At 41.1% G+C, this 25,950-nt stretch overlaps 1 protein-coding gene across 7 annotated transcripts in view; it reads left to right on the top strand.

Annotated features, from left to right (window-relative positions):
* LOC144498775 (activating molecule in BECN1-regulated autophagy protein 1-like) overlaps positions 1-25,950 on the top strand; it is a 409,078-nt gene that overhangs the window by 363,810 nt on the left and 19,318 nt on the right. For all 7 annotated transcript variants that reach the window (XM_078220425.1, XM_078220422.1, XM_078220420.1 and 4 more), the window contains 3 exons: positions 977-1,066; positions 4,087-4,274; positions 19,661-19,834. In XM_078220425.1, the coding sequence (XP_078076551.1) occupies positions 977-1,066; positions 4,087-4,274; positions 19,661-19,834 (452 nt within the window). The remainder of the gene's footprint in view (positions 1-976; positions 1,067-4,086; positions 4,275-19,660; positions 19,835-25,950) is intronic.

Below are 25,950 nucleotides of genomic sequence, written 5' to 3'. Positions count from 1 at the left end.
CCTATTCAGATGGCCCAGACACAAAAATCGGATATGCTCATTGTGATTATTGATTTATTTGGGAATGCATTTATGACCTTCGGAAAACCATCAATAACATCACTTAAATTCCATCTAAAAGCTAATGTGTAGACTTCAACAACTTATATAGCACTTTTAATTAATGAAATGTTTCAATGTCCATCACAAGAACAGAAAACTTGTGGAGCTCACACCAACAAATCTTTGAAGATGACAGGACAAGTTGAGAGGGCTATTCAAAAAGCATATAGAATCCTGGGCTTATAAACAGAGATGCTGCATACAAAAAAGCAAGGAAGTTATGCATAACTTTATAAAATCACTGGTTAGGCCATAGCTGGGTAATTGTGGCCAATTTTAGGAAAGATGTCAAATACTCAGAGCATGCAGGTAAAATTTAAGCAAATGCTATAAGTGAGGAGGGACTCCTGTTATGTGGAGAAGCTAAATAAACAGGAATTGATCATCTTAGAAGAGATGGCTAAGGCAAGATTTAATAGAGGTCCTCAAATTTTTTGATTTTGATAGAATAGAGAGGGAGAACAAGTTTCTACTGACACAAGGGTCAGAGGACACCGATTTAAGACAATTAACAAAGGAAAGGTGCAGGGGGAGGGCACGACATGGAAATGAGGAAGATTTATTTTAAAACAAGTTATGATTTAGAATGCAGCACTTGAAAGAGTTATGAAAGCAGATTCAACAGTACAATTCAAAGGAGCGCAACATAAATATTTAAAAAGAAGATTTGTTGAGTTATGGGGAAAAAGCAGGGGATGGGACTAAAGAGGGAAGCACTTTTAAAGAGCTAACGTAGGCATGATGGGCTGAGTGGCCTCCTGGGCTGTGATTTCAAAATATGGAATCAATTCTGTGTTAAACATTTGAATTCATTAAGCATATGGAGCTCAGGAAGATCACAGTGGATCTTAACCGGTGTTCTCTCTCTTTTCAGTGCATCGAAATTGGAGACGGAACACAATTGGGAACAACTGTCGGAGCCTGTTTCCTCCCATCACAGCAACAGGAACAATGAGAGACCTGGGTAAAAATAGCTCCAATTTTCTGCTTTGGTTGTACATAGTTTTACTTCAATTTTAGCTATCTGAACTTTTGCTTTTAAGTGCACAAAGCTATGTTATATACTTCAGAATGCACAAAAGTAAAGAAAAAAACTGAACCTTCATTTTCCAAGAGCTAATGCAGACACAACAGGCAAAATGGAGGTCTTCTGTTCTAGTTGACTGTTCACTAATGTACAGTTTTGGGACCAGGGAGGATGACAAGCAGTGGAACAGAACACTCATCAGTGGAAAGTTGGTGCATCTCAGTTAATCAAAGCAGGGGATTCAGAGTGATGGACATTACTGGCATGAGCCAACTAATGCAAGATAATGCAGATGACATGGAGCTCAGGGAATCACTGAGGTGGAAGGATTGGAATGATGTCGAGCCCTTGAATTCTTTTATATTAAGATTGCAGTTTAAATGATCTACCACGTAGGTACTGGGTCATTTGGGAAACAATTGGTTTTGTTTTTCACATATATTAGAAAGAGGAATTCGGAGCAAACATCCCAGCTGATTCCCCATAAAAACCAAAACACTATTAATGTGAGTTTATAAACAGTAAACCTGCATATCATCATTGAATCTGTAAAATTGGATCTTTCAGTTTAACTGGGAGGTTGTTGTGGATTATTGCCAAGAGATTCCTGTGACCCAGACCTTTACTGATTACTCATTTAGTTAGCTTATTGAGTTTCCTGTCGTGTCGACTTTTTCAGTTGTGTTATAAAGATTCCTTTAAGAGCTTAAACTAAAACTGTGCTCAGCCATTTACTAAACCTTCAACTGCAGACTGGTAAAAGGAATTAGTTTTTTTTTTAGATGTAGTAATCTTTGTTGAACGCCTTGTTGGAGTGAAGCACAATCTAACCTGATTTCAATGGGGTTCACATGAACAAATCTTTGAAGAAATCAGAACAAGTTCGAAGGCTATTTAAAACGTATGTAGAATCCTGGGCTTTTAGTTAGAGGCACAGAATGCAAAAGCAAGGGAATTGTGCAAACCTTTATAAAATCACTGGCTAGGATAATTGTGCCAATTTTAGATGCTGCACTTGAAGAAAGATGTCAAGACCTCCGAGAACATGCGGATGCAATTTAGTAGAATGGTATCAGGGATGAGGTTATTTGGAGAGACAAGATAAACAGGAATTGATTTCTTAGAACAGAGATGGTTAAGTGGAGATTTAATGGAGGCACTAAAAATTATGAAGAGTTTTGATAGAGTAGTGGGGGGGGCACAATCTCTTACCCGCTGACAGAGGGTTGGTAACCAGAGGGCACATAGGACAAAACTCAGCCCTTGCTCAGTTGTGAGGATGCTTGCCTCAAAAAGTTGTGGGTTCAAGTCCCATTCCAGAAACTTGAGCTCAGAAATCTAGACTGCACTGTTGGAGGTGCATTTTTTTTGATGAGATATTAACCCCTCTGCTGTATCCGGTGGACATAAGATTGCATTGCATTATTTGGAAGAAGTGCGGGGGAGTTATCCTCAGCAGTCAATGCCAATGTCAGGCCAATGTTTATCTAAAGTTAAAAGTTTATTTATTAGTCACAAGTAAGGCTTACAGTAACACTGCAATGAAGTTACTGTGAAATTCCCCTAGTCGCCACACTCTGGCGCCTGTTCAGGTCAATGCACCTAACCAGCACTGTGGGAGGAAACCGGAGCACCCGGAGGAAACCCGCGCAGACACAGGGAGATCGTGCAAACTCCACACAGACAGTGACCCAAGCCGGGAATCGAACCCGGGTCCCTGGCGCTGTGAGGCAGCAGTGCTAACCACTGTGCTACCCCGTGCTGTCTCATGATCAACATTATTAAAACAGATTATCTGGTTATTATCACATTGCTGTTTGTGGCACATTGTATGCAAATTGGTGGCCATGGTTCCTACACCACTGCCACACTTCATTGGCTATAAAGTGTTTTTGGATGTCCTGAAGTCATGAAAGACATTACGTAAATGCAATTTTTTTCTTTTTCAGTCAGTGATTTTGGGTTTGAGCAGATTGATGAGGAAATTGTATCAAATGGCACTTTATATATGGCATTTAGTGATCACTTCAGCAGTGTTGAAGCAGTGGTTTGCCACCCCATGCTCCACTCTATATGATTAACAAATTTACTGCTCTCAGGAAAATTTTGGATAAGCAATGGATACATCCTTGTCGGTGTCACCCTCATTGCAAGAGCAAATATTTTAAAAAGTAGCCATTTTGGCAGTGACACACATTATTTTGTTGAGGCCCAGTGAGGAAGTCCTCCATCCTCATGTGCTTTATTTAGGAAATAAGATCTGTAAACGCTGCTGACTTATAACTAGGCTATAGTCACCTGAGTTCCAAATGTGTTCAATTCAATTCAATCAAGAAATGTATTCTTTATAATCGTTCATACTCGCTTTAGCTCACGTTCTTAGCACTAAGCGCACACATCTGTGTACTGCCAGTTGAATGTTTGATTGAGCAGTACGTTAGGATTTTTTCCACAGATTGTTTTAGAAAATAAGAAAATCTTTTATGCTTTAGATCCTTTCTGCAGAACTATTAAATCAACTTCCCTGCAAAGATTGATCATTCAGCTGTTGCAGAACATCTGATTTAAAAACATTACATTTTTGGTGGGATAGGCATACTTCTAAAATAATTTGAAGATCTAATACGGAATGCATTGAGGTGGCAAGACCTGTTTCCAGTCCATAATTCTTGACGTAGAGAGTTTTCTATCATGACCTGTGATGAGAGAAGTGCAAATTAGGGTTGGTTACTTTCTCATACGCCTTCCAGAAAAGAGTAACTGAATAGGATTGCAAAGACCCAAGTTCTCCAAACCATTCAGAAAGCTGGGGACATGTATGACACAAGGACATTGTGGGATGCAAAGTAGGAAAGAGAAATATAGATGTCAAATTGGCAGTTTGTTGGCAAGCCTGTTTCCTTGAACTAACACTCTTTGGAACATTTGTCTGAGTAATAATTTTGTTACTGTTCTAGGCCAAACCGAACATCTTGGAGGACGGATCGAGATATGGGACTTATGAATGCTATTGGCCTGCAGCCTCGCAATCCTGCCCCTTCTGTGACCTCACAAGGAACCCAAACGCCATCACCACAACTACAGAATGCAGAGACCCAGACTGACAGGGATTTGCAGGAAGCTACCACTTCAGGGACCAGCCAGGGTAAGAAACCTGAAATCACAGGAATGATTTGCATAAGCTGTAAAAGTATTAAGTGAGAACATTGACCTTTGATTCGGTTTGGAGGTATCAGAAAATCGGTAGTGCCTTTGAATTAAGCTGTCTCTCTCATGACTCCTGTGTTTTTGTTTAAATAGGTATGCTAATTTCCATTTAGAGCCTTCAAATTCCACCATTTCCTGTGTGTAACTTCGCAAGTACTTAATAGTCAAGGACAGTAAAACAGTAGGAATATATAAGTGCATGGACCAATCCAGTGCAGCAAACTTGCTGCTTCAACTCTGGGATCCTTAGTGGTTTTCCTGGTTTCTGCAGATACAGAGATGCGTAGGCGTACCGGATGAGTTGTTTGTGGTAAATTGATCATTTTTAAAGCAGAATTGGGAAATTAGAGGCCAAGTAAGTTAACTAAACTGTAGCATTCCTTTTTATCATTTGGTGCAAAAGCAACTGTCTTTGAGAGCATTCCTCGTAGAGTGTTGTTTCAGTGCTATATATAAATAGCATTACAGTTACAAAATAGAAAAACTAGATTTGCAAGCTAATTTTATTTTCAAACAATTTGTGTCTATGCCTAGATGCTACTAAAGGCCGCAATGTCCCCTTGCTTTCTTAAATCTTTAGTTTAAATCTGTTTTGATTTTTCTCTTTCAATCCATGAAGTACTGAAGTGGCTAATTCATTGGAAAATTTCTGGCAGGAAACTGCAATTTCTTTAGAAAACACCGGAAGTCTCAATTTTTCCTGTAATACATAGATATGAAACTATTACATTAATGGGTAACTGTATGACCCACGCAGGCAACGATCAATGCTAAGCACATAGAATGCTTGAGCCATTTCTCTATGAACAGGCTGCTTTTAGCTCACCCCGGAATCCCACCTGTCCTGTTATTTGTGCTATATGGACAAAGTGTATTAGTATTCCAACTCTCCCAGCCGAGCATAAAATTGCATTCAGTATTAAGTCTGCATCTTCCCTGGCAGGTTATCCTATACATTTATCTCCCTGTGGTATTTTGTTCCAGATTTATTGTTCACTAATTTATATTTTTAACTCTGGCCTCATTTTACCTTATCTAGGTCATTGACATTCTTTGCTTATTTTCCCTTGGTTCTTAGTTTCCCTCCCTCTGGGCTGCAGAGTTTTTGTACCCTTTCCTTTTAGGTCATCTCACTTGCCAATCACTTTGAATCCATGAAGTACTGAAGTGGCTAATGCATTGGAAAATCTCAGGCTGTAGTTTCTTTGGAAAACACCGGAAGTCTCTATTTTTCCTTTTGGGTCATCTCGCTTGCCCTTTGAATCATTCTTTCCTTTCTCTGAATCCTGTTCTGTGTTTGAAAGTCTTTTTTTATTGTGTTGTAACCAGAACTTACATGCTAATCTCAAGTGTGGTCTGACAAATGCATTATGCATCCTCAGCCAAATTCAGACAACCTGTGGAGTAGTCCACTCTTCTGGCCTTATAATCCAGCACTTTAGTGGCATTTTTAATAACCTCACCAATTTCCCTTGGCATTGCTCGAGAAAATTTAAAATCACCTGAGATAATTCTATTTCATTTATGTCTCCATTCTTGCCTTGCACATTATTTTGTCCATTGTGAAGCAGAGACTATGCTGCTGCAGTCAAGCAATAATGGTCCTGTACTCACCAAAAGTTAAAGTTCATGGCAGTTTGTGGAACTAAATTCAATAAATCTGGTCATTTGTAGGCTTGGACCAGAACAAAATTACTATGAAAACTGCCTTATTAACGAAGTTTTGTCAGGAATGAGAACTTGCTACCATCCATTCCTAATTGCATTTGAGAAGGTGGTGGTGAGCCACCTTTTTGAACCGCTGAAGCCCATGTAGTGTAGGTAGACTTACAGTGCTGATAACAAGGTAGTTTCCAGGATTTTGATCCAGCTACATTGAAGGAATGACAATATAGTTCCAGGATGGTGAGTGGCTCAGAAGGGAACTTGCAGATGGTGGTGTTCCCTTGCATCTGCTGCACTTCTCCTTCTAGCTGGTGCAGGTTACAGATTTGGAAGGTGCTGTTGAAGAAGCCTTGGTGAGGTACAGCAATGCATCTTGTAGACGGCATACCCTGCCACCACTGTGGAGGTAGTGAATGTTGAAGGCGGTGGATGGGGTGCCAGCCAAGCGGCTACTTTGTCCTGGATGGTGTTGAGCTTCTTGAATGTTATTGGAGCTGCACTCATCTAGCCAAGTGGAGCTTATTCCATCACACTGTTGATTTTTGCCTTGTAGATTGTGGACAGGCTTTGGGGGGTCAGGAGGTGAATTACTCGATACAGAATAATCCGCTTCTGACCTACTCTTGTAGCCACAGTATTTATATGACTGGTCCAGTTCTGATGTCGATAGTGGGAGATTCAGTGATGGTAATACCATTGAATGTTTTGGGGATATGGTTAGATTTTCTCTTGTTGGAGATGTTCATTGCCAGACCCTTGATTAACTTGCAGCTGCCTAACCCAGGCTGATAAGAACGAACTGCCCACTATGCTTCATTGTCTCCAAAAATGTGGCATATCTACTGCCATCTACTTCCCATCATGCTGAGCAGAGAGATCGTTGTTTGGCCAAGTTTCACAGGCACATTTAAAACTACATTTTAGTTACAATACTTGTTTAAAAATTCATTACTATTGATTATGTGTGATTAATAGACAATATCTTTGCATATGTTAGGCACACAGTGAATCCTTATTCTATATATAAGGCACCTTGTAATCTCCTCAATCTAATTACTTATTTTAATGAATTTAAAATGAAGACCTTTATACTAGGAGTTCTATACAACCCTCCATCAGTTGGGCCTAGGACACTATCCTAAGGAACTCCTGCAGTGATATCCTGGGACTGAGATGATTGAACTCCAACAACCACAACCATCTTCCTTTGGGCTAGTCCTGACTCCAACCAGTGGAGAGTTTTCCCCTCACTCAGTGAAATTCTGTTAGTTATCCACCACTATTGTTGACTGGATGTGGAGGACTGCAGAGCTTAGATCTGATCTGTTGGTTGTGGAATCTCTTAGTATTGTCAATCGCATGCTGCTTGCGCTGTTTGGCATGCAAAATAGTCCTGTGTTGTGGCTTCACCAGGTTGACACCTCATTTTTAGCTACGACTGCTGGTGCTCCTTCTGCACTTTTCATTGACCAATGGCTAACCACCTGAGTTGAAGGTAATGGTAGAGTGGGTTATATGCTGGGCTATGGGGTTACAGATTGTGGTTGACTATAGTTCTGATTCTGTGATGATCCTTAGAGCGTCATGGATGCCCAGTTTTCAGAAGCTAGATCTGTTTGAAATCCAGCCCAATTAGCATGGTGGTATGCCACACAACACAGTGGTAATGCTCAAACAGGACTTCGTCTCCACATTTCAGTGGTCACACCCTCTGATACTAACATGGACAGATACATCTGCGGCAGGCAATTGGTGAGGATACGGTCAAGTTGGTTTTTCCCCCTTGTTGATTTCCTCACCACCTGCCACAGACCCCGTCTAGCTGCTATGTCCTTTAGAAATTGGACAGCTCAGTCGTTGCATGTGCTAATGAGACATTCTTGGTGATTGCCCTCACCCGGAGTATATTCTTTGACCTTGCCACCCATAGTGCTCCTTCCGAGTGGTGTTCAATATAGAGAACTATTGTTTCATCAGCTGAGGAATGGGGGCAGGCAGGGTGGGTGGTAATCAGCAGGAGGTTTCTTGCCGATGTTTGAACTGATGCCCTGAGATTTCATAGGGTCCAGAGTCAATGTTGAGAACTGCCAGGACAGTTCCCTCCTGACTACCACTGTCGTCTTCTGGGGTGTCTGTCATGATAGTTGGGCATGACATATCCAGAGACGGTGATCATGGGGTCTGAGATATAGTCATACTCACAGACTTGTACCTCACTGAGATCAGGCTGTTGCTTGTCTAGTCAACTCTCCTACTTTTGGCACAAGCTTGTTATTAGGAGGAACTTACAGGGTCAATAGAAGCTGGATGTGCTTTTGTTATTTCCGGTGTCGGGTGGTCTGTGAATCTGGTTTCACTTCTTTGCGATGTTAAGTAGCAGTTTCATACAACTGAGTAGATTGTTAGGCCATGTCAGTGGACATCAGTGTGCAGTTGTACGTAAGCACCAGATTTTTTTTAAGGAACCAAATTGGTTTTTACAACACTAGACAATGATTTCAGAGTCGCCATTACAGAGATGAGCTTTTAATTCCAGATTTGTTAATTGAATTTAAATTCTACTAACTGCCTTTGTGAAATTTGAATCTCAGAGCGTTAGCATGGGCCTCTGAATTGCTAGTCCAGTGACTTTACTAATAGGTCACTGCCCCCCCCAACGTCCATATGGTCGTATTGTCCAAAGGCAAGGAACAATGGGAAAAACTGTGGTGCCTGCTTGTTTCATTGAGAACAAATAAAAATCAAATCCATGCAGTATTGACTTGGATTAGATTCAAAGTTTTGAAGGAAAAGAAATTAATGATATTTCCAAAATCAAGTGATTTAATAGTACTCTAACATGAGTCCTATAATTTGGATCACCAAACAATTTGGATGTCATCTAAATTGATGCAGAAAACACTGAGAAAAGACTGAGACAATTGGATCCTTTATAGTGAGAACTCAGGCAATGAACTGTATCTGTAACTGCTGGCAGACTGATAATATTCATCGGCAGCAGCTCCAGGGAGCCCTTTTATGAACTGCATACCATGCAACTACCTGATACAAAGCTCCGTGTGGTTATAGTACAGCAGATAGCCATTAGAGTAACTGACTATGTTTCTGAGGCCTTGAACAAGTATTGATCCTAATGCAATAAACAGTAAACTATTAATCAGCAATGTAGAATGATATAAAGACTGCATTTAAAAAAATAATTTCCCTATAAGTGTAAGAATTAGTACTGAGGATCCAATTCTTCTCGTTGTTTTGCTATTTACAAAAAGGAAAGACTTGCATTTATAGAGCGCCTTTCACAACCTCGGGACACACTTGACAGCCAATAATGTACTTAATATAGTCACTGTTGTAATGTGGAGATATCACAGCCAATTTGCACACAACAAGGACTCATGAACAGCAGTGAGATAAATGAACAAATAACCTACTTTTTTCGGGTTGAGGGAATAAATATTGACCAGGACACCAGGGAGAGCTCCAATGCTATTCTTCAAAATAGTGCCTTGAAACCTTTTACAATCATCTGAGAGTTTAGACAGGGTCTCAGTTTAACGTCTCGTCCAAATGAAGGCTCTTCTGAGCACACCGTCATTACTGGGATTAGATTGCCAGTCTGGATTATGTACTCCAGTCTCTGGAGTGGGATTTGTAACCCACAACTTTCTGACTCAGAGTGTTACAAACTGAAGCATAGTTGATATTTGTATAAATGTTGTTCCTCAGGAGTCTAGTGCTATTTTGTACCTGAAGTAATTGAATTTTTTAAAACTTTATTTGGCACCACCAACAGTGTTTAGACATCGTTCCAGGCTTGCTTAATGAATGGGAAAAATTGCTGATATTATCAGTTTCATCTTCACACTGAGTTCAAACACTTTGTGAAAAATGCTGACAATTAACAAACATCTGTATAGTCATACAATTTCTAAGACTGCATCTTGAAAATTATAATATCTGTAAATTTAAAACTGGCTTTTAGACCGTTTGTTTTAGACCATTTTTTGACTGCTGCTTTTGACCATTATAATTCCAAGCTTCACATTCCTATCATTGTCCTCCCGCATCAGCCTTACAAAGTCGAAGGGCGTTCAGATGACATTCAAATTGTTTGGGGATCCAAAATAAAGAACTTAATTATATCGTTATTGTATAATAAAATCACATTTATGCACTATCAAACTGCTTAAATTGATCATTCTAACACAGGAAAACATAAATAAAGTTTAATATCTGAAATACTAAAGACCACTGACATTATGAACACCAATTACTACATACCGGACACAGCACTGACAAGTGTCTGGCTAATGGCTATTAACTGATCCTGACAATATTTTATTGTGTTCAACCATGTCTACTCCCAAGAGTACATCATAATTGGAGACTGTGCTAGGTTCCCAAGGTATACAGTTCTTAAATTGAAGGTTGGAAAACAGAATAAGCAAACAAAAACGTTGGCGCCACTTTCTTTAAAGGATTAAAATCTGTTCAATGTTACAATGTGCTTGTCATTCTGCTGTCAATGGAGAAGGAATAGTGCTAGCCTTCATTGCACTTAAAGTTGCCCACAAACTTCCTGTGGGATTTTGCATTGGAATTTTGAGCTATTTTTATATTCTAATTTACAGGGGAGCTCTGCAAAGCATCTGGGATATATGTGAGCAGGGCAAGTAACTACATATCCCTGATCCAGTAACATTGAAGTATCGTTAATAAGCAGCATGGTTTTGACCTGAAAGTGTTGGTTAAGAATATCTAAGTTGAGTCTCTGAGCGAGATGCTGGTATAGAATCGCTTCTGGAGGAGTCGGACAACTTGGACAGCTTCCTGATTTCTGTTTAATAGCAGATGAGCAGGATCTGGAAGTTCTCTGCTTACCTCTACAACAAGATCTGGCCCAGTTTGTATCGATTCAAGTCATCGAGTGCACAGTTGTGTTTCCAGGACTGTGCAGCTCAGTACTAAATCTTCTGTGTTGTCATTACAAGTGCAAGACCAGTTGTTTTGTAGCAGACTGGTTTAATTTTGTTCTAATTACCTTCTAATTTATCCTTTCTTTGGGATAAGCATCTAACTTGATTAATTCACACAAGACAGGATAAAGGCTGTTGCAGTGGTAGAATTGGGGAGCTTATGTCCAGTAGTTTTTTGAGCACCTGTGGAAGGAAGCCTCAATTTAGTTATTAAATAAATAGGAAATACAGTTTTTCTTTGAACTTCCGAAATGAGACCAATCTGTTTTAACTCTGCAGAGAAAATCTCTGACTTTTTCATACCTGCATCTACTTACATTAATGAAATATTTTTAAGAAATGTTTTTGCTTTCTATCGTTTCATCACATCTTAAAACAAAATCTTGTAATTTCCTCCTTTTCTTTGCTTCCCTAAATAGATCCGTCAGCACCACATAGCTGGGTGGGTAACCTGTCTCCTTCCTGCCAGTGGCACCCTGAAACCATTTTGCAAGGCAGCATGCATGACTCTAAATAGGCATACATCTAATTAGACATACTCTGTTGTTTCTCTCCCTCTCTCTAGCAGCTTGTCTATAATTGAGAATATTTGTCATGCTGGGGTATTGCGTAAGCTGGCATTAGATATGAATCTTTTCTGTATCAGTATTAATGCAGTCATGACTCTTCCTGGCCTCAAGTTTCACTGTCTTGAACAAACTTCTGCTTCTTTGCATCTTATACTTTCAATCAAGATCAACATATCATCTTTTCTACTAATTCAGTCATTCTCAGATATCAGAACTGTGAAACTCCTCACCTCAGTCAGTTTGAAGATCATAAGAAATAGGAGCAGGAGTAGACCAATCAGAACACCAAATCTACTGTGCTCTCAGATCATGGTTGATTTGATTGTGGCTTTATCTCAACTTTCCTGCCTGTCCACCATAATCCTTGACTCCATTGTCAATCAAAAATCTATCTAACTCAGCCTTGAATATATTATATCCCATAATTTATATTTTTCCATGAGGAGAAACACCCTCCCAGCATTCACCCTGCCAGGCACCTCAGAACCTTATATGTTTCAATAAAATCATCTCTCATTCTTCTAAACTCCAATAAATATAGACTTAACGTGCTCAACCCTCATAAGACATCTCTTTCAACCCAGGAAGCTGTTGAGTAAACTTTCTCTGAACTGCTTCCAATTCAATTATATCACTCCTTAAGTAAGGAGACCAAAATGGTATGTAGCACTCCCGTGCTCCAAATGCAATCCCACTAAGGTCCCATACAGCTGTGGCAACACCTCCCTATTTTGATATTTTTTTCCCCTTGCAATAAGGACCAATGTTGCATTTGCCTTCCCAGTCACTTGCTGTATGTACCATGCTTTTTGTGATTCATGTCCCAGGACACCCAAATCCCTCTGTAGCACATGTTTCTCAGACTCTTGCTATTTACATAATGATCTGCTTTTCTATTCTTCCTGCAAAATTGGACAAGCTCACGTTCTCCTAAAATATATTACATCTTGCCAATCTTTTACCCATTCACTTAACCTACCTATATTGCTTTGCAAGCTATTCGGCCTAGACTTTCGCTCCTGAGGTGGATCACAGGTATTGGAAAATTCCCCGGCTCACCACAATCACTTCAGGAGAAATTACTCCAAATGGTGGTATCTTCATTCTGGGATTGAGCCCACTGTCCCAGGATGCAGATCGGAGGCAGCCATAGGTGCTGCCAAATGCTGAGGCAGGCTCTTTAAAAAGCCTGCCACAGTTCTCCAGACCTTCATTCCCTAGTTGTTTGCTCAATTTTAAGATCTGTAGCCCTCACTCCTCAAATCCTCTCAACATCCCACCCAGTTCTCATGCCTCAGCCATGGCAACTCATGCCTCCCACCCCTCGCAGTGGCCCCTCATACCCTCTATGCCAACTCACATCCTCACCCATCCCCTATGGCTCCTCGTATCCTCTTCTTTCAACGCATGCCCCACAACCATTCCTAATGCCAACCCACCAACCACCCTTTGTCCTTGTATCAACTATGCCAACTCACCTTGTATCCACCATAGGCAGGTCTCAGAACCATGTGAAGTGAAATAAGATACATTTCTAAATATTTATTACAGCCTTGACTACGTTTAAAAAAAAAACTCTTCCATTCATTAAAGCCCATTTAAGACTTTTGAATCAGCTCAAGTAGTTATTCCCTCATAAAAACACATATATATTTCTATCCCAACATCAAAGGCAGCTAATCCTTGAATAACCTCTTTGTACTGTCAATTAAAATGTGGATTTGGGATTCCCAGCCTGGATAATAAATTGTGGAAAGCAGCCAAGCATTATTAAGAACATATTGGTGGCTCTTAAGATATTGTTAATTGGTAAACCAAATCTCTCTTAACTCTCAGGCAGGCTGTTTTAAATTATAGGCTGGGGATTTAAATAACTTCATAGCATGACCATTCTACAAACCACCTCCACCCTTCAGGAACATTAGTGTTTACTCTTAAGAATTTGTAACTCCCACACTGTGGGTAACGGCCTTTGCTACAGTGAAAATGGGGTCTGTTTGAACTCAGCACTGAGTTCATATGGCTCTGCTGAGTTCAGGTTTTCCCTGTGTCAGTCACATCTTGCAAAAATTCACAGCCATATCTTGATCCTAAATGGCTGCCCCCATTATCCAGAGTATATGGCCCCTAGTGCTAGACTGCCAGCTAGGGAAAGCATCCTCTCGGCATCTATTCTGTTAAGCTTCTTAAGAAATGCATACATTTCTGTGAGATCACCTCTGATTTTTCTATATTGTAGAGAATATTTACCAAATCCATTTTATCTTTCCTCATGGGATAGTCCCTCATCCCAGGAATCAATTTAGTGAACCTTCATTGTATCCCCTCTAGGCAAGGATACTGTTCCTTGGGTAAGGAGACTAAAACTGTATGTTTCACCAAAGTCCTAAATAATTACAGCAAGACCTCCTTACTCTTATACTCCAACACCCTTACAATAAAGGTTAACATGGCATTTTCCTTCATAATTGTTTGCTGTAGGGAAAGCATCCTCTCAGCATCTATTCTGTTAAGCTCTCTTAAGAAATGCATATCCACCATCATCCCTTTAAGTAGCATTACCCAATCCATCATGGTCAACTTGCGCCTCATACCATCACAGTTTCCTTTATTTAAATTCAGGGCCGTAGTCTCAGAATCAACTACGTCACACTCCATCTTGATGAAGAATGCTATCATATTATGGTTGCTCATCCCCAAGGGTTTTTGCACAACTAGATAGCCAATTATTCTTTTCTCATTACACAAAGCCATGTGGAATGACCCTCTAAATGTCAACATTTACTCGTCCCTCATGTTTTCAAGAAAAGAAAATTCTGCCTTTCCATTCTTCTGACTAAAGTGGATCATTTCACTTATGCCCACGGTATATTCCATCTGCCACCATCTCACTCAATCACTTAACTGGTCTATATCCTTTTGCAGCTTTGCTATAATCCCCTTTACAGCTTACTTTCCCACCTGACTTAATAAATTGTAACTAGTGGAGTCCAAGCCACTGGTGTACCTACACTGCAGGGACCATAGCAGATCAAAAAGTAGTGCAGGCTTTAAGTGGAGCTTTTTGATGGCTGCATATAGGTATCATGCAAATCAGCAGGTAACATTAAATTTGCATGCTGCCTGGCTCAGAAGTAAGTGCATAGATTGAATGTGCATTGCAAAAACCCATGCCAATTTTCAGATCTTGTCCAACTTCACAGCCAGGAACTCTTTTTTGAAACCAAAACTTGGGTAATGTCAATAGTTATAGGGGATTCAATTGTAAAGGGAATAGATAGGCATTTCTGTGGCTGCAAACAAAACTCCAGAATGGTATGTTGTCTCCTGTGATAAGGTTAAGGATGTCTCAGAGTGGCTGCAGGACATTCTGGAGGAGGAGGGTGAACAGCCAGTGGTCGTAGTACACATTGGTACAAACGACATAGGTAAAACAAGGGACGATGTCCTAAAAGCAGAATATAGGGAGTTGGGATGTATGTGGAAAAGTAGGACCTCAAAGATGGTGATCCCAGATGTGCAACCAGTGCCACGTGCTAGTCAGAGCAGAAATAGCAGGATATATCCGATAAATATGTGGCTGATGAGATAGTCTGAGAGGATTTCAGATTACTGGACCGTTGGAACTGGTTCTGGGGGAGGGTGGGGGTGGAACCAGTATAAACTGGACAGGTTACGCCTGGACTGGACTGGACTGGAACTGATATCCGAGGGGGAGTGTTTACTAGTGTAGTTGGGGAGGATTTAAACTAAAATAGCAGGGAGATGGGAGCCTATGCAAGGAATCAGAGGAGGGGGAAAAGGATAAGAAAGGGGAATGAGAAAAGAGATAGGCAGAGAAACCAAGGGACCAGAATCAAACAGAGCCACAATGAAAAATAATGGGAATGGGACAAGGAATGTTACAAAGATCAACCTTAAGGCTTTGTGCCTTAATGTGTAAAGCCTTCACAATAAAGTGGATTAATTAATTGCACAAATTGATGTAAACGGGTACGAAATAGTCAGGATTATGGAGACATTGCTGCAGGGTCACTGGGGACAAGAACTGAACAACCAGGATATTCAGTGTTAAGGAAGGACAGGCAGAAAGGAAAAGGCAGTAGAGTTGCATTGCTGGTTAATAGTGAGGAAAGATATTAGCTCCGATGATGTGGAATCTGTATGGGTAGAGTTGAGAAGCACAAGGGGCAAAAAACATTAGTGGGGGTTCTATATAGACCCCCAAACTGTAGTGGCGATGTCGGGGACAGCACTGAACAGGATATTAGAGGTGCATGCAATAAAGAACTTCTATAATTATGGGTGCCTTTAATCTGCTGTTGATTGGGCAAATAAAACTAGTAACAATATTAGAAGAAGAATTCCTGGAGTGTGTAAGTGATGGTTTCCTGGCCCAATAAATTAAGGAACCAATTAGAGAACAGGTTATCCCAGACTGGGTATTGTGTAATGAGAAAGGCATAATTGTCAATCTAGTTTTGCGAGGCCCCTTGGGGATGAGTGACCACAATATGATAGAAGTCTTCTTCAAGGTAGAGAGTGACATAGTTGATTCCGAAACCAGGGTCCTGAATCTAAATAAAGGAAACTGATGGTATGAGCCGTGAGTTGACTATGATGGATTGGGGAATGTTACTTAAAGGGATGACAGTGGATAGGCGATGGCAAACATTCAAAGAGTGCATGGGTGAACTGTAACAACTGCTCGTTCCTGTCTGGCGCAAAAATAAAACAGGAAAGATGGCCAAACCATGGCTTACAAGGAAGAGTAGAGATAGTATTGCATCAAAGGAAGAGACATACAAATTGGCCAGAAAAGAAACCGCAAATCTGAGGATTGGGGGCAGTTTAGAATTCAGCAAAGGAGGACAAAGAGACTGGTTAAGAAAGGGAAAATAAGAGTATGAGGGTTAGCTTGCAGGGAATGTAAAAACTGACCATAAAAGCTTCTTTACCTATTTTAGGTATGTGAAGAGAAAAAAAAATTGGTGAAGACAAATGTAGTCCCTTACAGTCAGAAAGTGGGCATGGCGGCACAGTGGTTAGCACAGCTGCTTCACAGCACCAGGGACCTGGGTTCAATTCCAGCCTTGGGTGACTGTGTACGTGGAGTTTGCATGTTCTCCCCGTGTCTGCATGGATTTTCTCCGGGTGCTCCGGTTTCCTCCCACACTCCAAAGATGTACAGGTTAGGTGGATTGGCCATGCTAAAACATTGCCCAAGTGTCAAGGAGATTATCCGGGTAAATACTTAGGGTTACGGGGATAGGGCCTCGGTGGGATTGTTGTCAGGCTCAATGGGCCGAATGGCCTCCTTCTGTACTGTAGGGATTCTATGGGAATTTATAATGGGGAACAAAGAAATAGCTGACCATTAAATACATGCTTTGGTTCTGTCTTCACAAAGGAAGACACAAATAATGCACCAGAAATGTTAGTGAACACTGCTTAGTGAGAGGGAGGAACTAAAGGAAATCAGTATTAGTTGGAAAACGGTAAAATTGATTATATTAATGGCTGATAAATCCCCAGAGCCTGATAATCTACATCCCAGAGTACTTAAGGAAATGGCCCTACAAATAGTGGATGCATTGGTGGTCATCTTCCTGGATTCTATAGACTCTGGAACAGTTCCTACAGATTGGAGGGTAGCTAATGTAACCCCATTATTTAAAAAGGGAGGTATAGATAAAACAGCGAATTATAGACCGGTCAGCTTGACATCAGTAGTGGGGATAATGCTAAAGTCCATTATAAAAGATTTGATAGCAGAGCATTTGGAAAACAGTGGCAGGATTGGACAGAGTCATCATGGATTTACGAAAGGGAAATCATGCTTGATAAATCTACTGGAATTCTTCAAGGATGTAACCAGTAGAGTTATTGAGGGGAGCTAGTGTATGTGGCTTATTTGAACTTTAAGAAGGCTTTCGACAAGGCCCTACATCAGAGATTAGCACGTAAAATTAAAGCACATGGGATTGGGATTAGTGTATTGAGATGGATTGAAAACTGATTGGCAGACAGGAAACAACAAGGAGGAATAAATCGGTCCTTTTCCAAGTGGCAGGCAGTGACTAGTGGGGTACCCCAGGGATCAATGCTAAGACAATGTATATTAATGATTTAGATGAGGGAATTAAATGTAATATTTCCAAATTTTCAGATAACACAAAGCTGGGTGAGCTGTGAGGAGAATGCAGAGATGATTGTGTGATTTAACAGGCAATTTAATGTGAATAAATCTAAGGTTATCCACTTTGGTAGCAAAAACAGGAAGGCAGATTATTATCTGAATGGCTATAGGTTGAGAGAGGGGAATGTGCAACGAGACCTAGGTGGCCTTGCACACCTGTCGCTGAAAGTAAGCATGCAGGTGCAGCAGGCGGTGAAGAAGTCAAATGGCATGCTGGCCTTCATAGTGAGAGGATTCAGTAGAAGAGCAGGGATGTCTTGCTGCAATTGTACAAGGCCTTGGTGAGGCCACACCTGGAATATTGTGTACAGTTTTGGTCTCCTTATCAGAGAAAGGATGTTCTTGCTCTAAAGGGAGTGTTGCAAAAGTTTACCAGATTGATCCTGGGATGGCAGAACTGACATAAGAGTCACAAGAGTCACAAGGGGCGGCACGGTAGCGCAGTGGTTGGCACTGCTGCTTCACAGCTCCAGGGTCCCGGGTTCGATTCCCGGCTCGGGTCACTGTCTGTGTGGAGTTTGCACATTCTCCTCGTGTCTGCGTGGGTTTCCTCCGGGTGCTCCGGTTTCCTCCCACAGTCCAAAGGTTAGGTTGATTGGCCATGCTAAAATTGCCCCTTAGTGTCCTGAGATGCGTAGGTTAGAGGGATTAGTGTGTAAAATATGTAGGGATGTGGCCTGGGTGGGATTGTGGTCGGTGCAGACTCGATGGGCCGAATGGCCTCCTTCTGCACTGTAGGGTTTCTATGATTTCTAAGAGATAGAGTCGCTTAGTATTTGCAGAAGAATGAGGGAAGATCACATAGAAACCTATAAAATTTGAACAGGACTAAACAGGGTAGATGCGGGAAGGATGTTCCCAATGGCGGGAGAGTCCAGAACCAAAGGTCAGGGTCTGAGAATAGGGGATAGACAATTTAAAACTGAAATGAGGAGACATATCTTCACCCAGAGAATGGTGAGCCTGTGGAATTCTCTACCACAAAGCAGTTACAGCCAAAACAATATATGTTTTCAAGAAGGAGTTAGATATGGCTCTTGGGGCTAAAGGGATCAAAGGATATGGGGGGAAAGCAGGAGCAGGTTACTGAGTTGGATGATCAGCCATGATCATAGTGAATGGCGCAGAGAAGGCTTGAAAGGCTGAATGGCCTACTCTTATTTTTCCGTGTTTCTATGTCAGGTTTCTAATAGCATTTTTTTTCACACAAATGCTATTAGAAACCTGGAACTCTCTTCCCCAAAATGTTGTTGATTAGATCAATAGGTTTTTGTTGGGTATTAAGGGATGTAGCATGGTATGTAAATAGAGTTAAGGTGTAGATCAGCCATGGTGAAACAAGCTCAAGTAATAATGTCCTAATGTTCCCACAGACCTTAATTGCTCAAAACTTTCTAGAATATTGCTTGGTCAACATACATTTGGCCTTAGCACCCTCCTTAACCCTGACCTCTGTTCGATTCGGGTTCACGATGTCTACCACCCATAGGAATTCAACCATCAAAATCAGCTTTAGATCTCAGCAGCAGACATTAATTCTGTTCCAACATGGCATGGGAGCAATTTTTCTGGCTATGCATACCTATTTATTTATTCCAGCCAAACCAAAACAAAATGTATTTTTTCCTCCAACTACAAACCCCCATCCCTCAGGACACATTGCCAATTTGCCTACTCACTATGTGTATATGAGTTTTTGGGACTGCTTTCACACCAAGTTTATGTCACTGTTGTCCTCTTCATCTGTGGGGACAGGGGGATAACAGATATTTCATAATCCTGAAGTACAAAAAATAATTTGCTGTATTATTAAATACCAAGAAAGCTCTCTTCCCCAAGGTGGAAAGGGTATTTCCTGGTCATTGTATTTTCGGAATTGATGCATCTTACTACTGTTGTGTGTTCTCTTCAACAGCCAGTCAGTCTTCATTGAGCGAGCCTGAGCCACCACCAGTGACTACAGCTAGTCAGATGGCAGAGGCAGGAACAAGTTCTGATTGGCCCTTGGAGAATGCAAGTGGCAACTCCTCCTCCGCACAACAGACGGATATGAATGCTACAGCATCGGGAACCAACGCTGCCACTGCCGGTAGGTCACACATTAGCAGATAATCATCATCAGCATATCATTTAGAGAGCTATCTGGATGTGCACATTTACAATCAGGAGGAGGCAGTGTGACTTGGTCTGTTAACACTGTGAGAAGGAGTTTGTGTGATTAGATCCGCTGCACTCCTGCTGTGGGAATGGCCTTAATCCTTTTTTGGAAGCTTTTTATTTCTCCAGTAAAGGAGGAAATTGCTTCTGTGCTACTATGTTTCTTAATGTTCTAATTCTGTAATAATCCAGTTGTAATTACAGAAAGTCAATTCTGATGGTGCTATAGGTGATAGAAATTAGATTGAAAATCTAACTTATATATTTCCGAAATATTGGAGGCAATTTATGGTAATATATGTCAAAAACTTTGCTATGCAAGACAAATAGCCATCAGCATAGATACCATTGCTGGGCATGTTCCTAGTCAGTGAGCATAACCTGATTTTTACTCAATCTTTCATCCAATATGTAAGCATCCAGTTTTTACTGTCAGTCATTTGGTTGCTAGAAATGTTATCCTAGATAATAATAGGTCCAAACCAGACCAAATCTTGAACATTGCTGCTCCTTCAGTGGTCTTAGTGGATAAATATGCAATGTAAGTGCTGGTTGTTTATAAAGACCTTGTGCAATGATGACTTTGAATGTACACATGGTGGAAACAAACGGTGAATGTCATTTGAAATCATAATTCATAAAGTTTTTTAATGTTATATTAATTATACTGAAAACGATTGAAAATGGCGACAGAATAAAAGGTGAACTGTTGAAAAATCACAGAAGGTGGTGGTTATGTTAAAGCCTAGAAGAAATGTGAATTTAATTGTCTTCTGACTTTGTTTGATGCTTTAATACGCTGTTCACGGTTTGCTTCTATCAGGTATACATCTCAAAAGTTATTATAGTTGCACAAAACTTTATAAATACTTTGTATTCATACTGAAAAACAGAGTAGAAAAGGCCCTGATCTGATGTATGGGAAAATCAACCAAGGTTTGTATACCTGATCAGTAAAGATTGACTCCTGACAAAAAGGCAGCATTAAATGGATGTTGGATGAGGACAGTGCCAAGCGCGAGTGTGGTGTTTCTTAGGTACATGGTAGACTATTATTGTATCTTGTCAGCACTCGCACAGAAATGTCTTCTCTGATGAGGTACTTGAACCTCTTAGCACCTCCTAGTTACTGGCTGGAGGAAAAGAGGGTAGAAAATAGGGAGAAGTGCTACATAATTTTGGATAATTAGAGAAGATGGTTTTGGGCTCGTGCTGGCAGCAGCTCCCAGAGACTCTAATTTCCGCTGGCAGACTAGTTACTTTAGTTTTCAAATCAAATATTAATATTCAGTAATAAAGCTGCTCTCATAGCTTAATGGCTTTAACATTAGGCTGTTATTAAAACAAATCCTTCATGAAACCAAAAATGACAATGTGAGATTTTGAGTTGGATCCTTCGTATCATGATAGCAAACCCCAAAGCAGACAAAAAAGTGAGGGTGAAGAGAAACCTTAATTTCTCTCTCATTTTGCAAAATCTCCCCAGGCCTGTTAATCGGGATGTGCCTAGGAACAATTAATGAGAGAAATTAATCTTAGAATGAACATGTTTGCACACCGAGTTTGCCCTTAAAAGAGTAAGCTTAGCTCCATGCAGCTCTGCCTTCAAGGCAGGATACTTGTGTAACAAGGTGCAAGCAGGTGTTGGTCTGGAGAACATTGCAGATTGAGGCTATGGAGAGATTTGTAATCCAGGATGGTAATTTGATATCAGTGTGCTGAAGGGGCCAAAGCAAGTGGCGGTTGACGAGAAGACAAATGAGTGATGTGTGAGACTTGGTATAGGAATGAAAGTGGCAGAATTCTAGGGTTCTCTCTCGCTTTCACTTTGAAAATAACTTTAAAAGCCTTTTATTTACCTTGCGTTTCCATCTTCTCGGCTCCCTTCGATCTGTAACGAAGTGTTTTCAATGGCTGATGAACATCTTTGTAAAGCCAGTTTTCCAGCCAGTCTAAAGCATAAATTCTCAAGATTAGATACGTTAAAAATACAGTAACCAGCAAACAGCTCTATCAAACATACGGTCTTGGAGATGGCCAAGTATGTAAGAAGTCTAACAACACCAGGTTAAAGTCCAACAGGTTTATTTGGTAGCAAAAGCCACTAGCTTTCGGAAGAGGCTGTTCCTTTGTCAGGTGGGTGGGAGTTCTGATCACAAACAGGGCACAAAGACACAAACTCAATTTACATGAATAATGATTGGAACGTGAGTCTTTACAGCTAATCAAGTCTTAAAGGTACAGACAATGTGAGTGGAGGGAGCATTAAGCACAGGTTAAAGAGATGTGTATTGTCTCCAGACAGGACAGCTAGTGAGATTTTGCACATCCAGGCAGGTTGTGGAGGTTACAGATAGTGTGACATGAACTATTGTTATATTGGGTTCATGTCACACTTATCTGTAACCCCCACAACCTGCCTGGATGTGCAAAATCTCACTAGCTGTCCTGTCTGGAGACAATACACATCTCTTTAACCTGTGCTTAATGCTCCCTCCAATCACATTGTCTGTACCTCTAAGACTTGATTAGCTGTAAAGACTCACGTTCCAATCATTATTCATGTAAATTGAGTTTGTGTCTTTGTGCCCTGTTTGTGATCAGAACTCCCACCCACCTGACAAAGGAACAGCCTCTTCCGAAAGCTAGTGGCTTTTGCTACCAAATAAACCTGTTGGACTTTAACCTGGTGTTGTTAGACTTCTTATTGTGTTTACCCCAGTCCAACGCCGGCATCTCCACATCATCTCCAAGACCACCAGGGTTTGCCCACAACCTAACAAAGATCAAAACACTTGAGGCCAATTTGATGTGTTTCGGGACAATATTTGCCAATACCTATAAGCACACTGCCTAACCTAAAAACAGGTTTAATACTTGGGTGATCCACCTGTGTTTTTCTTTCTCCCACATTTCCCCCAACCTTTTGTTATTTTCGAGGAAAATGCCAAACACAATTGAACGGGCAAACAACTTGCTTCCAGGTCTGTATTCAAACCACTCTTAAACTGCCCCACTCAAAGGTTATCAAAATAACTGGTCACAGTGGCCCCTCTGATTTTTCCTTTGTACCAAGTGCATCTCATCTTGTTTTTTCTCTGTGACTGAATAGTTGGAACAAGCATTAAAGGCACCATTTTATTGGATGAAAGGAACTGTGAGGAGAATCGTTATATAAATATATTTGGATGATTCACATGTAACTCTTTTGTCCTTTTTTATGAGATTATAACTGCAGTTAATCATTCTGCACAGCTGCTGCACAAAGCAGCATGAGTTATTAACCCAATTTATATAAAGGTTGCAAAAACCTTCACGAGTAATTTCATGTGAGTTGTAAAGCACCACACATCAGTCTGGTTTCCTTCAGTGCATTTCTTTATGGCCCATAGACAGCTGCAATTTTTTAAATATTGTTTTTAAATTTAATATAATGTATATATAGTACTTTCAATGTTATCTTCCTTTATATGTGACACTTTTCTGTCATTGTTATACTTTTTGCCTCAATCATGCTTAATGTTATTGATTTCAGCCATATTTTCTGTGCTTAGCTGTTAGCTTGGTCTCGGCCCACATCTCTCTAATTAACCAGCGATTCCTGTTTGCTCCACAATCATATAGAAAGATGCATATGTGCACTTTATTCAGCACTTTAAAAGTCAGATGTATTTTCCTCTCAGCCTTTCTGTAGTGTCTTCAAAAACAACACAAAATGGGTGCGATCTTACTGGCTCGCCACGTCAGTTGATCGGCGCAGCGAGCCGGGAAGATTGCGGGCGAGGATAAAAAACCAATTCACTCCGGGCAAAAAGGCGCAAAGCTGATAAACATAAATGTAAAACAACTTACCTGCTCCTGCATGGCATCTTCCGGCTTCCTGGAAACTTCCCCCTCGCTGGTGTGACCAGAATCAGTACTGTTCTCCATCAGCGGAGACCAGGTGCCTGGCCACACCGGGGGAATAGGGGGCCATTGAAGTCCCCGGGTCAGGCACTGGCACCCTGCCTGTTCGCACCTGGCACCCTGGCAGTGCCTGGTTGGGCATCATAAGTGTGCCGGGGGCAGTGCAAGGGGGTAGGGGTGAGACTATGACAAAGATGGGGGGGGTGGGGGCTATGCAGCGGGCTGTTCAGGGGTGGTCAGCATAGGGAAGTGTGTGTAGGGTGTCCGCTAGGGGACTTCGGGAATGTACTGATGCCCCGATGTTGGCAACCTGTGTTGATTTGGGAGGACAATGTGCTGCCGATGATGGGGGGGGAGCTGGAGTAGCAGGAGGTATCCCGGTTCACTGGGAGATCGGGGTGCTCTGCTCAGTGGCACCCCAAGCGCTCTGCAGCTGGCTTCGACGATTTACTTAGACTCCATGCCTCGCCTTCTGGCACAAATCTCCTTGCTGTCAGAAAAACTGACAGTGTGTGAGAAGATTATTGTGTCGGACTTGCCCAAATCATCAGTGTGGAACACTATTGTTTTCAGAGTTTAAGGACACATAACCTTTTGGAGAAGATTGCTCCCAATGAGCCTATCTAAGAACTTGAAAACAGTGCCCAATCACAGGTGAAAACTGAATTATAGCTGTTTCTAGGGACAGGGAAATCAATTTCACACAGCTAACCTGACACTAAGCTTTTTAATCAGCCTCTATGTACCGACAAAGGCAACTTTTCAGCTCTTGCTCAGTTTGGGAACTTATTGCTGTTGGAGATGAGAATGCATTAGGCTGGATTTTCAGAGTTGGACCAACTCTGGAGACCTGAGCTGGACGTAGATATAGAAATGCTGTCCCTATTTCCAGTAGATATAATTTTTGCTAGTAGGTTAAAGTGGCCCGGACATGAATCACATAGGTGGAAGGCTGAACTCAGCAGGACCATTTGAACGTGGTGCTGAGTTCAAACAGACCCCATTTTGGCTCATCCCAGGGCCTTACCTTGCATATTGAGCGTCACAAATTGATGGAGTAGACATAAGCACTCTTGAAAAGTGGATAAAATTTGTTTAATTGTCATGATCTGACGTATTTCAAAACCGGTGGGCTCTTTAAACATGAAAAGAAGGTTGAAGCTGTCAGTGAGAGTTTGAAATAAACCCGTTGCTAGACTATTTTGATGGATATGCTATTTGGTGTATGTTCAGAAAAAAATTACTGACTGTTAGTGCAGTTCCAATAGAGTTCTTTGTTGACGTTTCCCAAGGGCTATTATCATGTTATTCTGAATGCTGGGTTGAATTTCAAAGCTGAGAGTATCTCAGCAGGGGTTCTGAGATCACTGCTTGATTGACAGTTTAAATCGGTTATTAAAGGATTAGCTGTCTTTGATGTGGTGTTTGACTAGTAATTTCTTTTTGTTTTTATGTAAAAGATTAAGATTTCACAGCTTTGAATGAGTTTCATGAATGGGAGCTGATTATTGGAAGCTTTTTTAAATCTCCACGTGGCTCCTGAGATCTGCCCATAGTGAACACTGGTGTATAGCTATGGAGGTGGCAAGAGGGAATGTGAGGGGGTATGGGGGATGAGTGGGGGCTAGGGTTGTTGTGGATATAAGCAGAAGCTAGATAAACCTACTGTTTTTTCCTTAAATATTTATTTAATTCCTTTTGCGGGTTTCTATTAAATCAGTATCCACGATTGTGAGAGCTTAACGTGCTCTAGGAGAGCAGTTTGCATAGAATTACATAGAACATGGAAGTGGCATGGTGATTATTGGAGGGCTTGAGTTGGCTTAGTGGTGGCATGGAGATAATGAGAGGACATGGCAGTGTGAGAGGTGTCATGGGTTGGCATGGAGGAGCAAACGGGGAGGGGTGGGGTAGTGAAGGATAGAGGGCCTAACAATCTCTGAAATAACTATGGTGACCCCAAAGAACTGAGATGAGCCTTCTGACCACTCCACCTTGGCACTTGCCCACTCCACTAGCCATCTAGGATCTGCTTCCTGCCCATTTTGGCAGGAAGAATATTTTTTAAAATAGTCAAAATATCTAAATGGTGAGAGATTGCAGAGCTCTCAGGTGCTGGGGAGATCTGGGTGTCCCCACATA

This window comes from Mustelus asterias, chromosome 9, assembly GCF_964213995.1.
Source record: "Mustelus asterias chromosome 9, sMusAst1.hap1.1, whole genome shotgun sequence".
Taxonomy (NCBI): Eukaryota; Metazoa; Chordata; class Chondrichthyes; order Carcharhiniformes; family Triakidae; genus Mustelus; species Mustelus asterias.
Note: the sequence above shows the minus strand (reverse complement) of the source record. Positions and strands in the feature narration are given on the sequence as shown.